General features: G+C 44.4%; 1 protein-coding gene across 4 annotated transcripts in view; it reads right to left on the bottom strand.

Annotated features, from left to right (window-relative positions):
* Positions 1 to 14,415, bottom strand: part of ARHGEF10 (Rho guanine nucleotide exchange factor 10) — a 152,778-nt gene that overhangs the window by 10,207 nt on the left and 128,156 nt on the right. For all 4 annotated transcript variants that reach the window (XM_063090107.1, XM_063090094.1, XM_063090100.1 and 1 more), the window contains one exon: positions 2,518 to 2,692. In XM_063090107.1, the coding sequence (XP_062946177.1) occupies positions 2,518 to 2,692 (175 nt within the window). The remainder of the gene's footprint in view (positions 1 to 2,517; positions 2,693 to 14,415) is intronic.

Raw genomic sequence — 14,415 nt, 5'->3', positions numbered from 1 at the left:
GTCAAAAGAGTATCAAAAATGAAAAAATCAAGAAACCACCACATGGCATGACATTTCACAAGCAGCACTGGGGGTCCTGGGAGCAGCAGCTGACAGTGGTGGGAGTGAAGGGATGGGGCCAAGGCTATGCAAGGCCTCCAAAGTACAGCCTTTTCTGCTCTGCTTTGTTTTTCACAGCCTAGGAGTGAATGCTGTTTGGTTTCATTAAATCATATATAAGAGTTAATTTGATAAAAAATCAAATCCAAAATATAAACTCCACTCACACTTGCCTGGAACTTCCCTTCACTGTGAGTTTCTCTCTGATCGTAATTGGAGAAGGGGAACTACCAAAGGTGCAGCAAGACCAACTTGAGGTTCCCGTAGAGGCCTGTTGCACTTTGTGGCTGGCTCTCAGAATTCTGGAACCACAGCAGCCTTGGAGCTGCTTCCCCCTGGCAGCCAGCCTGCGCTGCCAGGTGGCTGAATCAGGATCTGGGGGCTCGGAGGCTCTTTCTCACAACACCCTCGTCACCTTCCCTCCTGGATGAAACTCGGAACACAAGGACGCTCACTGGCCAGATGAGTGCATGCCTTGGCAATCTATGAATGTGACTTGGTTTCATCCCAACAACTCCAACAGATTTCAACAGCAAACAGTTGTCCCAGCAGCGTATGCTCAAACGAAAACACTTACTTCAAGTCCCATAGCAAAGTGCTGGTATGCTTTCTGAGTTAGAGAAGCTAAACCATTTTGCTTTCTAAATATAAACTTGTATGTTACATAAATCTCCATTTTCCTCACTAAATAAAAATATCCTACAATATTTTACCAATGATTTGTACAGAGTGAGCCTCATGGAAAAGAAGAGCTATCGCTGATCACCATGCCCCAAATACATTTCGTCCCCACAGTCTCCAGTGAGGCGAAGGCCCCAACGAACATTCGTGCTGCCTCCTCTCCCTCCCGTCCTCTGCATCCCTCACCTTGTCAAAGGACAGCTTCATACCCTTTCTAGAAGTTGGCTCCTTAGTTACTGTGGTTTTTTTTTTTAACACATCATAAATGGTAACTGTTATGAATTGAATGTTTATGTCTCTCCCAACCTCCTGTGTTGAAGCTCTAACCTCCAACATGATGGTATTTGGAGATGGGGCCTTTGGGAGGTTATGAAGGTTAGATGAGGTCACGAGGTGGGACCCCCATGATGGGATTAGTGTCCTTAGAAGAGGAAGAGACCAGAGCTCTTTGTTTCTCCACCATGTGGGGACACAGTGAGAAGGCAGCTTCTGCCAACCAGGATGAGAGCCGTCACCAGGAACCCAGTCTGCCAGCAACTATGAGAAATAAGTTTCTCCTGCTTAATCTGCCTGGTCTAACTGAGGCCTTTCCTCTAGTACCTGCCCCTTCAACTACAAACAGTCTTCCACATTATCATCAACCAAACAAAGGAACCAAAACAAAAATTTCCATCAGTCCCACTATGGTCTCAGGGTACCTTTGAACGATCACAAAACAAAACAAAACAAAAAATAAAACAAAACAGCAGGAAACTGGCATGAATATAATTGGCAAATAACTTTGATCAATTTAATTCACTTCCTACATGGACAGGGGACCAAACTCACTTCTAACAGGTTGTCTCTAGGCTTGTTGACTGTCGTAATTGAAATACTGTTAGAAATATACCGTCGATTAAGAGGCAACTGAATTGGGACTCTCTTACCTTACCCAGGCTTTTATTGTTAACTTTTTCAAAGTGGAATCTCATATCAATCTCTCTTTCTCTCTCTCTCTCCCTCTCTCACTCTCTTACGTTCTCCCTGCTACTTGCCAGGGAAGGGCCACCTGCGCCAAGGGAGTCGCCCCACCTGGTCTCCCTCCTTCTCTCTCAACAAGCTGTTGCAGAATGATCTTCCCCAAATTCAATTTGCAATGGCCTTCTCCTCTGTTCAAAAACCTCCAGTGACATCAACAATGTGGCACACACAGACATGGTGACATTGCCAACCCAGTCACCATGCTGTCTGGCCTCCTCCATTCTGCCCCTCATGCTTACACAGACTGGCTGCATGCTTATACATACCAGTGACATGCTACACACACTAGGCACACATACATACATTCTAGCTACATGCTCATACACAGTAACTACAGGCTTGTTCATACTAGGCACACGTATACATACACTAGCTACATGCCTGCACTGGCTATATGCACATGCCCTGGCTACATGTGTACACATAGTAGCTACGTGCTGTTCACATCTTTCCCCTTCTGTACCACTGTTCATTTTATTCTCTCTGCTGGGAATCTCTGTCCTCTGGCGCCTGGTAAAATCCCAGCTGAAATGCTGCCTCTGCAGGACTTCCCTTGAGTCCTCCCCAACCCCAGTTGAGTCTTGTCCCTTTCTACATGCTTCAATGTTGGGTCCCTGCTCCCCCAGTGCTTTGTTACGTGTAGCAGTGAGAAATCGCCCATGACATTTGAGTCCTGGACCAGCACCCCCCTGCCTCCAGGCCCCTCATGCCCGTCACCTGGCAGCATGCTGTGGACAGGGGCGGCGATGTTGATGTCTTGCAGGTGCTTTAGTGTCTCTGTGTGAAAGAGGCGGAGCGTGGACCCAGAGGTGAAGGCGACCCAAATGCCCACGCCAGCCACAGCCATGTGAGAGATGACCATCCCTTCCTCTTGGTGGGCCTCCAGCTGCTTCTGAGGAAATCAAGAGAAGGTCATGGGCGGGGGTGTCAGGGATGCAGCTGGGGCTTACGACACTGTGCACAGAGCTTGCTGAAACCAGACCTCTCAACCACACTGCAAGTCCCCATAGTGCAGCTCATCCTGATAGTGCAGTGTCCAGCCGCAACACAACCCAAGCCACTGCTCTAAAGCCACAGGCCTCCACATAGGTGGGGAGTGACGCCAGCAATCAAATGGCTCTTGCTACTTTTCCCAAGCAGATCAAAGTGCTTTCAGAACTTACCGTCACTTCCCAGTTATCACAGTAGCTTTGTGAGCTGTGGAAACTGCACCCTCAAAACACACAACCATGGCACCTGAGGCACCTGAGCCACCCAGCTGTATCCAGTAGGAGGCACAGCCCACCCGGCAGGTTGGCGAAAGAAAAGGGAAAAGGAGATGAGACATGGGAACTGAACGAGGTCAAACCATTCCCTGTTGACCACATCAGAACTTTGCAAAACACTGCAGTAAGGTCTGGTGGCCCCAGGATGGGGTCTCTGTGCCTGGCCCGTGGGCAAGGCCGCTCAAGGCCAGCCCGACTCTGCTGCTGCTGAGTCTGCACCCCCTTCTGGCTCTGCTCCCTGGAAAGGTCACCTTCTGCTTCCCTGTCTGACCAGGTGCTTCCCACACATCCAGGCTCAGGTACAGCCCCACATCTCCAAGAACTCTGCCCTGACTCTCGTGCTCTACAGGGACCCACAGGTGCTTCTACCTGGGTCCTTGTGACCCGGCACCTGATGCCCTCACGTGTCCTCAAGTGCATACCTGACATCTGCAGCTCTCCAGGATCTGCCCCCAGAGCACCTGCAATGCACTACTGACTGTGCAACTGCAGCTGTGGTTACTGCTTGCCAGGGACTACAGGAGGGGAGAGGGCAGGCAGGAGCTCAGAGACACCGTGCAACAAAGCGGCATCCTAAAAGGTCCTGAAATTCACAGCAGATCACAACCCTGCACAATTCTATAGACTGAAATAATGTAACTTAAAAAATCCCATCGGGGAAAAAATAGACATATCTCTGTCCTAAGAGCTGTTCCACAAAGTTTGAGAACAAGAGGAGAGACTACATTCTGGAGAGACTGTGTCTGCTTAGCGTTGTCTGCCCGCCTCGCACACAGAGATGCACAGAAAAGGCTCGCGGAGCTAAATTCCACCCTAGAACCACATCCTGCACAGTATTCAATGCACTGAACTGAAGGTAACACACTGATTTTGATTTTACATGGCTGGGATTTATGATACCCAATAGTATGGCATCTTATTTCAACTGAAGATTCCATTGGGAGGGGTGAGCATGGCTGGGCCTCTACCTGGGGGCTGCAGAGCCTGAGGAGAGAAACTGCAGCAGGGGAGAGTCTCCTAAAGTTGGGTACCCAGGGGCCACAATCTCGGTTCCAGAGGCAGCACAGTCCTGAACGACCCTAAGTCCTGTCCCTGTATGCCCTGAATGAATTCCCTATTTGTCCACTGCGTCAAACATCCTCTCCTACAGCCCTTGTGTACCTCGATGTGAGGGATGGGAGCCCCAGGCAGAGCAGGAGAACCCTGCTTTCTGGGCCCAGATCTAGCCCTGCAGGGCAGGTAAGTCACTTCAACCCTCTGAAGTTTTTAAGAGCCATTCCATTTCTAAAATGTGTGTGGTAGTCAACTCTGGAAACTTCTCTCATCTTATGCACATAATTTCTATAAAATTACTTCAAGTTGAATTTAAATATTTGTCAATGGGAAGGAACAAGTGTTCACAGATACAAAGGAATCCCTGAGTCACTGACTTAGGATTCTATATAGAGTTTAGCTCCCACTCCCAGCAGATGCGCAAAGACCTAAAGTATTTTTCCTAATTGAAGCTTCACAGGATCTGCACACTCTGAGATGGAGATATACCCAGCCTGCAGTGTAGGAGGGAGAGTTCTTGCCTGGAGTTAGGAAGTGTGGGTTCAACTCCAGATTATTCTAGCTCTGGCCTATTTTTGATCCCCTCCCTCTGACTGTGCTTCCTGCATTGGAAGGGGCCCACAGGCCCACACTCCCACACTCCCTCAACATCCCACCTTCAGTCTGCAAGTTTATCCTGATCCACAGCAATTTCAACTCTTTCCACCTTTCTCTGCGTAAACTCCTCCCCAACACCAGCTCCTTCATGCCGTTTCCATGTCCTCTGGTTTGGGGCCTTTCTCAACAGACTTCTCTCATTCAGCCTCCAAAGATGTACAAGCCTCACTCGCCTTAAAATGAAAGAAAAAGAAAGAGGAAAAGGGAAAGAAAGAAGCCCGTGTCCCTTTCCAGCTGTGACTCTCATTCTCTTCTGCCTCCACAGGTGTCTCTTCACACGCCTATCTATGGTGCTGGCCTGACCTCCCTACTCCTCACTGTCAACCTGCCATCACCAAAACTGCCAAATCCAACGGATAGCTTTTCTTAAAAACTGAGACACAGTTCACGTATCATAGAATTCACCACTTTAAAGTGTATGTAATTCAGTGGTTTTTAGTATGCTCACAAAACTGTGCAACCGTCACAGCTATCCAGTCCTGGAACATTTCATCAGCCACTAGCAGTCACTCCCGCTTCCACTCCCCGGCCCCTGACAACCGCTGATGCACTTGCCGCCTGTTCTGGACATCTCATAGAAACAGAATCACACAGTATGTGGCCTTCTGCGTCTGGCTTGTTGCACTGAAGATGACATCTTCGAGGTTCCTCCATGTGGTAGCATGTGTCAGAACTACCACTTCCTTTCTTGACTGAATAATATCCCATCATATGGGTACACCACATTTTGTCCTTTGATCAGTCAGTGGACATGAGTTGTAGCCATTTTTTGATCATCATAAGTAATGCTGTTATGATTGCTCATGTACAAGTGTTTGTGCACATGAATATTAAATTCCTTTAAGTATACACAGACAATTGGAAATGCTAGATCTTATGGTAATCTTATTTTTTGAGGAGATGATGAACTATGTAACAGTTTGCACTACTCTACATTCCCCCTAATAATATACAAGTCTTCCAATTTCTTCACATGCTCACCAATGCTTGTTAATGTCTACTTAAAAGAAAAATTATTGCCATCCTAGTGTGTGTAGTAGTATCTCATTTTAGTTTTACATTTCCCTAATGACTAATCGTGTTGAACATCTTTTCATGTGTGTATCGGCCAACCGTATGTCTTCTTTGGAGAAATGTTTATTCAGTTCCTTCGCCCATTTTTAAATTGGATTACTTTTTATTGCTAAGTTGTAAGAGTTTGTTATAAATTCTGGATACTAGATCATTATCACATCAGTTGTAAATATTTTTTCCTATTTTGTGCATGGTTGTTCCACTTTCTTGATAGTGTCCTTTGAAGCACAAGAAGTTTTAATGGTAATGAAGTCCAATTTATCTGTTCCTTTCTACTGGTTGCTTGTGCTTTGGGTGTCATATCTAAGAAACCACTGCCTAGCCAAAAGTCATGAATATTATTACCCCTATATATATTTTGAAGATGTCTACAGTTTTAGCTCTTACTGGTAGGTTTAATCCATTTTAATTTCTGTACGAGGTGTGAGGTAGGGATCCAACTTCATTCTTTTGCATGTGGATACCCAGTTGTGCCAGCATCATTTGTTGAAGAGACTGTTCTTTCTCCATGGAATTGTTTTGGCTCCCTTGTGGAAAGTGAGTTGACCATAGACACATGGTTTTATTTCTGGACTCTCTATTCTATTCCATTGATCTATATGTCTGCTCTTGTGCCAGTATCAAGACCACATTGTCTTGATTACTATAGCTGTGTAGTAAAATTGGGATGTGTAAGCCTTCCAACTTTGTTTTTTTCAAGATTGTTTTGGCTATTGTGGGTCCCTTGTATTTCCATATGGATTTTCATATCTGCTTGTCAAGTTCTGTCTTAAAAAAGGCAGCGGGGATTTTGATAGGGATTGTATTGAATCTGTAGATAAATTTGGGGACTATTTCCTTCTTAACAATATTAAGTCTTCCAATCTACAAATGTGGGACATCTTTCCATTTATCTAGGTATTATTTAATTTCTTTCAATGATGCCTTGTAGTTCTCAATGTAAAAGTCTTGCACTTTTTAAAAGTTTATTTCTAAATACTTTATTCTTTTTGATGGCATTGTAAATGGGGTTGTTTTCTTCATCTCATTTTCAGGTTGTTCTCTGCTGATGTATAGAAATTAAATTGATTTTTGTATATCAATCTTGTATCCTGTGACCTTGCTGAACTTATTAGTTCTAAAAGATTTCCTAGGTTTTTCTACATACAAGATTATATCATATGGAAATAGAGATATTTTATTTATTCTTTTCAATCTGGATGCCTCTCCCCCCCTTTTTCTTGCCTAATTGCTCTGGCTAGAGCCTCCAGAATGGAAGTGGACAAGTGGGCATCCTTGTCATGTTCCTAATCTTAGGGGAAAACCTTTCAGTCTCTAACCATGAAGTATAATGTCAGCTGTGAGTTTTTTTGGTAGATGCCTTCCGGTTTAGGAAGAAGTCCCCTTCTATACTTTGAGTGTTTTTGTCATAAAAGGATGATGGGTTTTGCCAAATGCTTTTTGTGCATCAACTGAGATGACCATGTGTTTTTCTCATCATTCTATTAATGTGGTGTATTGCACTGATTGCTCTTATGTTGAACCACCAGTGCATTCTGGAATACATCTCACTTGACCATGGAGTATAATCCTTCCATTAAGCTGTTGAATTCAGTTTGCAAATATTTTGCTGAGGGTTTTTGCATCAATATTCAAAAGGGATATTGGTCTGTAGTTTTCTTGTGGTGTCTTTTTCTGGCTTTGGTATCAGGGTCATGTTGGCTTCATAGAATCATAGAACGAATTAGGAAGTGTTCCCTTCTCTACAGTATTCCAGGGGAGTTTGAAAAAGATTGATGTTAATTCTTCAAGTGTTTGGGAGAATTTACCAGTGAAGCCTTCTGGTCCTGGGCTTTTTGTTGTTGAGAAGTTTTTGATTACTGATTCAGTCTCCTTACTGATTTTAGGTCTTTTCAGATTTCCTATTTCTTCATGACTCACTTTGGTAGTTTGTACCTTTCTATGAACTTGTCCATCTCATCTAGGTTATCTAATTTGCTGGCAAACAATTGTTTTTAGTACACCCTTATAGTCCTTTTAATTTCTGTAAAGTTGGTGGTAATGTCCCCTCTTTTGTTCTGGATTTTAGTAATTTGTTTTCTCTTTTTTATCTTGGTCAGTCTCACTGAATATTTCTTACTTATCTGTCTTCTCTTAGCACTAGACTCTGATGACCAGTCCATGCTTCTAAGATGTACTCCCCTTTGCCTCCTGTGACACTGCTCTCTCCCCACCCTGGCTACTCTTACTCAGATGCTCATCAAGGCTCATCTTTCTCTCCATACCCTGAAATGCCAGTGTCTCAGGCCTCACTCCCCTGGCCTCCTCTCTTTGAAAGCGCATCAAGAACATGAGCTTGTCCACCCTCGCAGCTTCCACAACCACTGGCTATATATTCAACTGCCTGATGAATACCTCCTCCTGGACATTGCACAAATACCTCAAACTAAGTATGCCAAGTGAGAGCTACTCACTGCCCACCATGCAAGGACAACCTGCTGCTCTTCCCCTGAGCCTGTCTTATGTCAGTCAACAACCTCACAATCCAACCAGGTGCGTAGGCCAGCAACCTGGGAGTTAACATTATCTTCACGGAAAGTGAAAGAGGAAAAGAGCACAGGTCTTGGATTTAGACCAAATGATTTCAACTCCAGCTACATGTTGGCATCACCTGGGACATCAAAAAATGCTGGTGCCCAGACTCCAACCCCTAGAGATTCTCACTGATGTAGGGTGGAACTTGGGCATGGGACTATCTTTAAGGTCTTCAGAAAATTGCACTGTACGGTCAAGCTTGAGAGCTACTGAATGACGAAACCTGAGTCAGAGCCCCATGAAGCATCACCTTTTGCTTCCTGAATGACCTGAGAGCAGAAGGTCTCAAGCTTCAGGGGGCTTATCAAAGCACAGCTTGCCACAGCACAATACAGGTAGCTCCCTTTGGTCTTTATTTAGATCAGGAGAGAGCAGTGGCTTTCTACATGGAGCTTGTAACTCAGACACAAGCCCAGGCACTGGCAAACTGTCCAACACTTCAGAGTCCTGGGGAGTCCTCTGAGCATGAGCCAGAGTCAGGGAGCGTGGGAAAAAGGCAGCTCTGAAACCACTGTCTGCCTGAACCACAAGAGACCCTGTGGGGCCTGCAGGGGAGGTTTGGCTGCCCTGTACCACTGTCCTCACAGGGGCAAGAACAGCTTTACCCTCCGGTTAGGCTTTTTGGGGAGGGGGGCGGTTTTCATTTTGATCTTTTAGAAACTAGTACAGATTTCCCTCCAAGGTAATCACGCTGCCAAGACCAGGGCTGGAGGCAGGGGTGGGGGCATTTTACACCTGGCTACCCTGTTTACTGCCAAGTACTTGAGGCTGCAATAGCAGAAGAGGGGCAAGGCACTTCCTCCCAGTCGCCCAACACTCCCACTCCTGCCTGAAAATCGATTTTCAATCTCTCTGAAGGGAAAAAGCTACATGCTGTCCACATCTGAGCACAAGTCTCTTTCACAGCTGGTTCCTCAAGTCAGTTCGAAGGAAAGTAGTAATTACTCCCTGCAAAACTGTTGTCGGCAGAGGAAGAAGACTTCCACAGGAAAAAGGAAAAAACAAAACAGAAACCATGGCAAATGAGGGGAACGCTTGTGTTACTTGAGAATGAAGGAGCAAAGCTACCATCTCTCCTCTTCTGGCTGTTGACTGTCTCACAATTACTATTAAAACTTCTGAAAGAAACTAAAAATAGCATGTTTTGCTGGGTCTCAACCCCAGTTTCTAACTCAGCAGTAACCTCCTCGACTCGTCTTCCCATCTCCAAGCCTCTGGTCTCACACCTCTTTAAACTACTGGTAAAATAATCTGAGAACACGAACTTCCTAACATCTGTTCCATATTTAAAATCCTTCAACAGCTCACTGTCCCACAGCAATGGTAGTGTTCAAAAGAAAATTACCCAGAAATCTGCTCCAAGAAGTAAAGTCAGATGTGGCTGCCTTCCTGAAGCAGGGAACCCTGAGCATTTTCTGATTGTTAAACCTGCCCCTTCGCTGGAGAAACTGTTTTAGAAATTTTATGCTTGACTGTCTTAATTGTGAACTTCAGCTTCTGTAACCTAGCTTGCTTCCTGCACCCATGCAAATTAGGCTCCAGAACTGTCCAATGAGCTATGTCTCATAGCCAACCAATCCAAACTAACAGACTTGCATCCCTCATTTGCATAAGAGGACCTAAACAAGAACTTGGGCAGGAAGTTTTTGGCTATATAAGGCGGACCCTTTCCCTCATTTGGGGAGACAAAGCCTGATGCTCATGCTCTTCTTGCTTGCAAGCAGTGAAGACCTATAACACCAAAAAGAGCTATAACAACAAAAAAAGCTGTAACACCAAAAAGAGCTGTTAACTAATAAAGAGCTGTAATACCAATGTCGGTCTTGGATTCCTCTGTGTGAGCTACCTCGCAATATTTCCTAGGCAGGGGACACCCTTGGAACTGCCCACAGCCCCGCCCCCCCTGAGCTGGGAGGTAGCCCCCGAGGAACCTCCTCTGAAAACTTAAGACTCAGTGAACAGAGGAGACAGGATCCAAGCTCCTGTGTGTTGATTCCCATTGGATCACAACCAGGGCTGCCTGTGTCACCTTACCTCCTACCACCCTCTATTTCCAGATAAAAAGAAACATACAGTTCCTCAAGGAACATGTGTTCTCACATCTCGACACAGATGACTCCTTCTCTGAGATGTTCTCCATTTTTTTCTTCTAGTGAGTTCCTGCCCATCCTAGACAGGCTGGTTTCATTGGACATTGGACCAAGAGGGCTCACACTTGGCTCCATGCTCTAGAAATTCACAATAATTGTGGAACATGGGGCCTTGCAGGTGATGGAGCCAGCCCTGACCCTAGATATCAGCTTATACACCTGCCTGAGGCCCTGGCAGGACAAAGTCACCCTCTAAGCTTCCACAACACCCTTGCCTACTCTGGCACTGCACCTATTGTGGGTAGAGAGCAGGGCCTGCATCTTACTTATCTTTGGTGTTTTGTTTTAGTTTTTTTTTTTTTTGGCACAGTCCCTTTTAGTTAGTAAGTACATAATATGCCTCTGCTGGATGACAGATTACCTGAATATTAATTTAACTCTGTGATGCTGGGCATAGTTCCTACTTTCTCTGAGCCTTGGTTTTCTGTTTGAAAATAAGAACATGGGGCAACAGGATCCCTAAGTGTCCTTCTGCCTTGAAATTGTGTGATTCTGAAGGTGTCTGAAAGAAAGCAGGGTGTGGATCAGAATTCCACGGTGTTCAGGAGTCCCTAGACAGTTCTGCTGGCTTGGGCCTATTTGTCTGTGCCCTGTGTTTGTGTCTTTCTATAGAATTGACAAGAATTTAATTCTTATAAGAAAAAAAATGCATCAATGCAGAAAATCACTATGCTATTAGGTCATCTTTGCTATCCTGTCATTTTATTTTTTCCTTTAATGGGGGGGCTGTGTGGGAAGAAACCTTTTTCTTCTCTTTCTTTGTCTCCTCCTCTGTCTTCAGCCAGGAGTACTGCTCATTGTAGAAAATCAAGAGCAAGGAATAAAAGGTTTAAATTTTAAACAGCTATAGTAATTAAACCAAAACCAACTGTGATCCACTGCTCTGAGAAACAAATCTGGGAAGTCAATACTGCCAGAAATCCAGAATAATTAGCCTTTTCCTAAATGTCAGATTACTTTTACAACTGCACCAGTATTTCTTCCTTTTCTTTGGTGGTTGGCCAGTAAGGGGATCTGAACCCCTGACCCTGGTGTTATCAACATCTCACTCTAACCATCTGAGTAACCGGCCAGCCCTTTAAACACTCTAACACTTAAAAAAAAAGGAATTAAATAAACCCAAGGTGGAAAGCCCTACACAGTTGAGAAAGAAAAAGGAAGACAACCCCTGACCCCCCATACCCCAGAAAAGTCCATGTGACTGTAGTGTTCATTAGATGGCAATGCAGCATTCACAGCATGTTTTTCCCATCTGCTCCTGACAGCCCCGATAGGAAGGCAGGAGTGTTTTCCTGCCACATTAGCAATATTGCATAAAGCACCTGCTCAGCATCACTGGGGGTTTGCCCAGAACTGGGACAGGAGCCCAGCCGCCCCCAACCTGTAAATGTACCAACTACTTACTGCACCAGAGCAGTCACTTCAGAAACATTTAAGCCTTGCAGCCTCAGATACCTTTTTCTTCCAAACGTACATTGTACCTTCCATCCTGCTTGACCCAAGCCCAGAATCACATGCGGCTCACAGGCCGACACCAGTCCCACAGCATATGGCACTGCTGGGATTGTTCCTACCAGCAGCTACCACCCCCTGCCTCCCCCTCCCAGCAAGGTGGAAACACATGGGGACTTCAGATCTTGAGCACTGTGCGAACATCTTAGCACAAGATCTCTGCACAGCAGAAGTACATGATGAATTTCCTTTTCTCAGAAGACAGCAGGTTTTTGCTTCTCTCTATAAAAGTACTTAGTTATTTTGGCACTAAAAAATGCACAGAAAGGAGACTTATATTTGGATCTAAACATATTCTCTCTGAGTTTTCAAGATTTACAGCATATAAATTCTTTGGAACACGTGGAAAAAATATTTGATTATAACGAAGTCATAATTTGGGAACGTTATGTTATTCTGGAAGCTTCTTGGTGACAGCTACAGAAACCTTCATTCCAGCTTTTTCATATTAATTTATGATAAAAATAATGCATTGTTTTTGAAGAAATGTTTTAAGGAAATGTTATAATATTATTCCTTCTTGTGAAAATTTTTTTTAAAAAGCAAATATAGACTAACAAAATGTTATTTCTGGTTCTTGTATATCTATTCTGGTAATATGCAACAACTACTACCCGAGTGCTCTTTGCTAGGTAATTCTGTATCTCTATCTCATTTCACCCACAAAACAGCCTGAGAAAAGAAAATCAGCCCCAACTTACAGACAGCTTAGGCCCAGTTAAGTAGCTTACCCAAGATCACCTTCCAGTACATGGCTGAGCTAGGATTTGAGGCTTGCACCTTTAAAAATGCATAATTGCTAACATAATATCAATGATATTACTGACGGTGTGCAAGGGCAGTAAAAAAACTCAAGAAGTTTCTGCAACACCTGTAACGCTGCTCTGCAGTAGCACTGGGTAATCACTGGCTCTATGCTTGACTGCATGTTTCTTACTCTAAGGAGTTTACATGAAACGAAAAGTATCAGATGATGGACATACAGTGCTCCCTCAGTACCCACAGGGGGATTGGTCCTAGCTCCCCCCCACTCCCCCATCCCCCCACGAATATCAAAATCTGAGGATGCTTAAGTCACACTTCTAGAAAAAGTAACAAAAAGTTACTATAAAAATTCTGAGCAAAAATAATTTAAAATGTTTCAGTCCTGCCCTCTGTATTCTTAAAATGAAGGTCATGTTTCCCTCCTACTGTATGCTCAGAGGTGCTGTCCTGCACACAGGCTTCTGTCACTGTCTAGCATGTGGGTCTCAGAGGATGTGGGGGAGGCTACATCAAAAATAAAAGAACAGACAGAAAAGCTATCGGTAGCCAGCAGAAAGGGCATCAATCTCACGTCAGTCCAGGAACCTAGTTCCTATCTGCACCTTCCCACTGGGTGTGCAAGCTCCTGGTCTCTAACGAGGCCGTGCTCTCCTGGTGCTGCCCTCAGCTCTTCCCTGGCCTAAGGCTGTGTCAAGTCCACATTCTGATGAAGTCACTGTCACTGGACGACTGTCAAGCCCTGTGCTACAATTTAAAGGAGCTCTCTGCGTTGGGAGCTGAAGTTCCACTTTCTCTCTGAGATTATAGAACACACCACCAAAGTATGTCCTGAAACAGGTTTCATGGATGTCTGAAAATGTGACTAATGAAATATTAGCAAAATGGCTTAAAGTTCGCACCCTGGTTAATTGATACATCCCTCCGAATGACAGTCTAGATGATATTTTTATCAATCCTTAGTGACTGAAGTTCATTACTAAGCATGTGGAGATTTAGAACAGTCACTTGAACATGTCCTCAGAGGCCTCAAAGAGATTAAATTAGACCCCTCCCTCTAACTGAATAAATTTCTTTTTCTATTACCTTTCATGTGAGAGTCAAAGGAATTTTTAATCATAAGGTGATTCATTTCACTGGCTGAAAAAAATTCCTGTGTGAGTTTACATAAGGAAAAGAAGGGGTAAGAGATGGTAATAAACAGACCAGAGATAATTAGGTGTATGTAGTGTTTTGTAATAAAAGTCACATATAGCATGGCTAAATAATTCAAAAGGTACAATGAAAACTATACAGCTTTTGCTGTATCTACATAGAAATGTTCGTACAATTACAAGTACACACACACTGACACTTCATGCAACTACAGACAACAGTTGGTACACACAGAGCTTGTGAGGAGATGCAGGTGTCCCTGGCGTGCACACTGACAGAACGGTCTGCAAAGCTCCTGCCTCCACTACACACCTCCTCCTACCATCTGCTCTCATCCTTTTATTGTTGTACAGTATGCCCCTTTTTAATCAGTTCCCCCGCTGATGTTCATGTAGGATATTTTCAATTGTTTG

The sequence above is a fragment of the Cynocephalus volans genome, chromosome 1, assembly GCF_027409185.1.
Source record: "Cynocephalus volans isolate mCynVol1 chromosome 1, mCynVol1.pri, whole genome shotgun sequence".
NCBI classification, from domain to species: Eukaryota; Metazoa; Chordata; class Mammalia; order Dermoptera; family Cynocephalidae; genus Cynocephalus; species Cynocephalus volans.
Note: the sequence above shows the minus strand (reverse complement) of the source record. Positions and strands in the feature narration are given on the sequence as shown.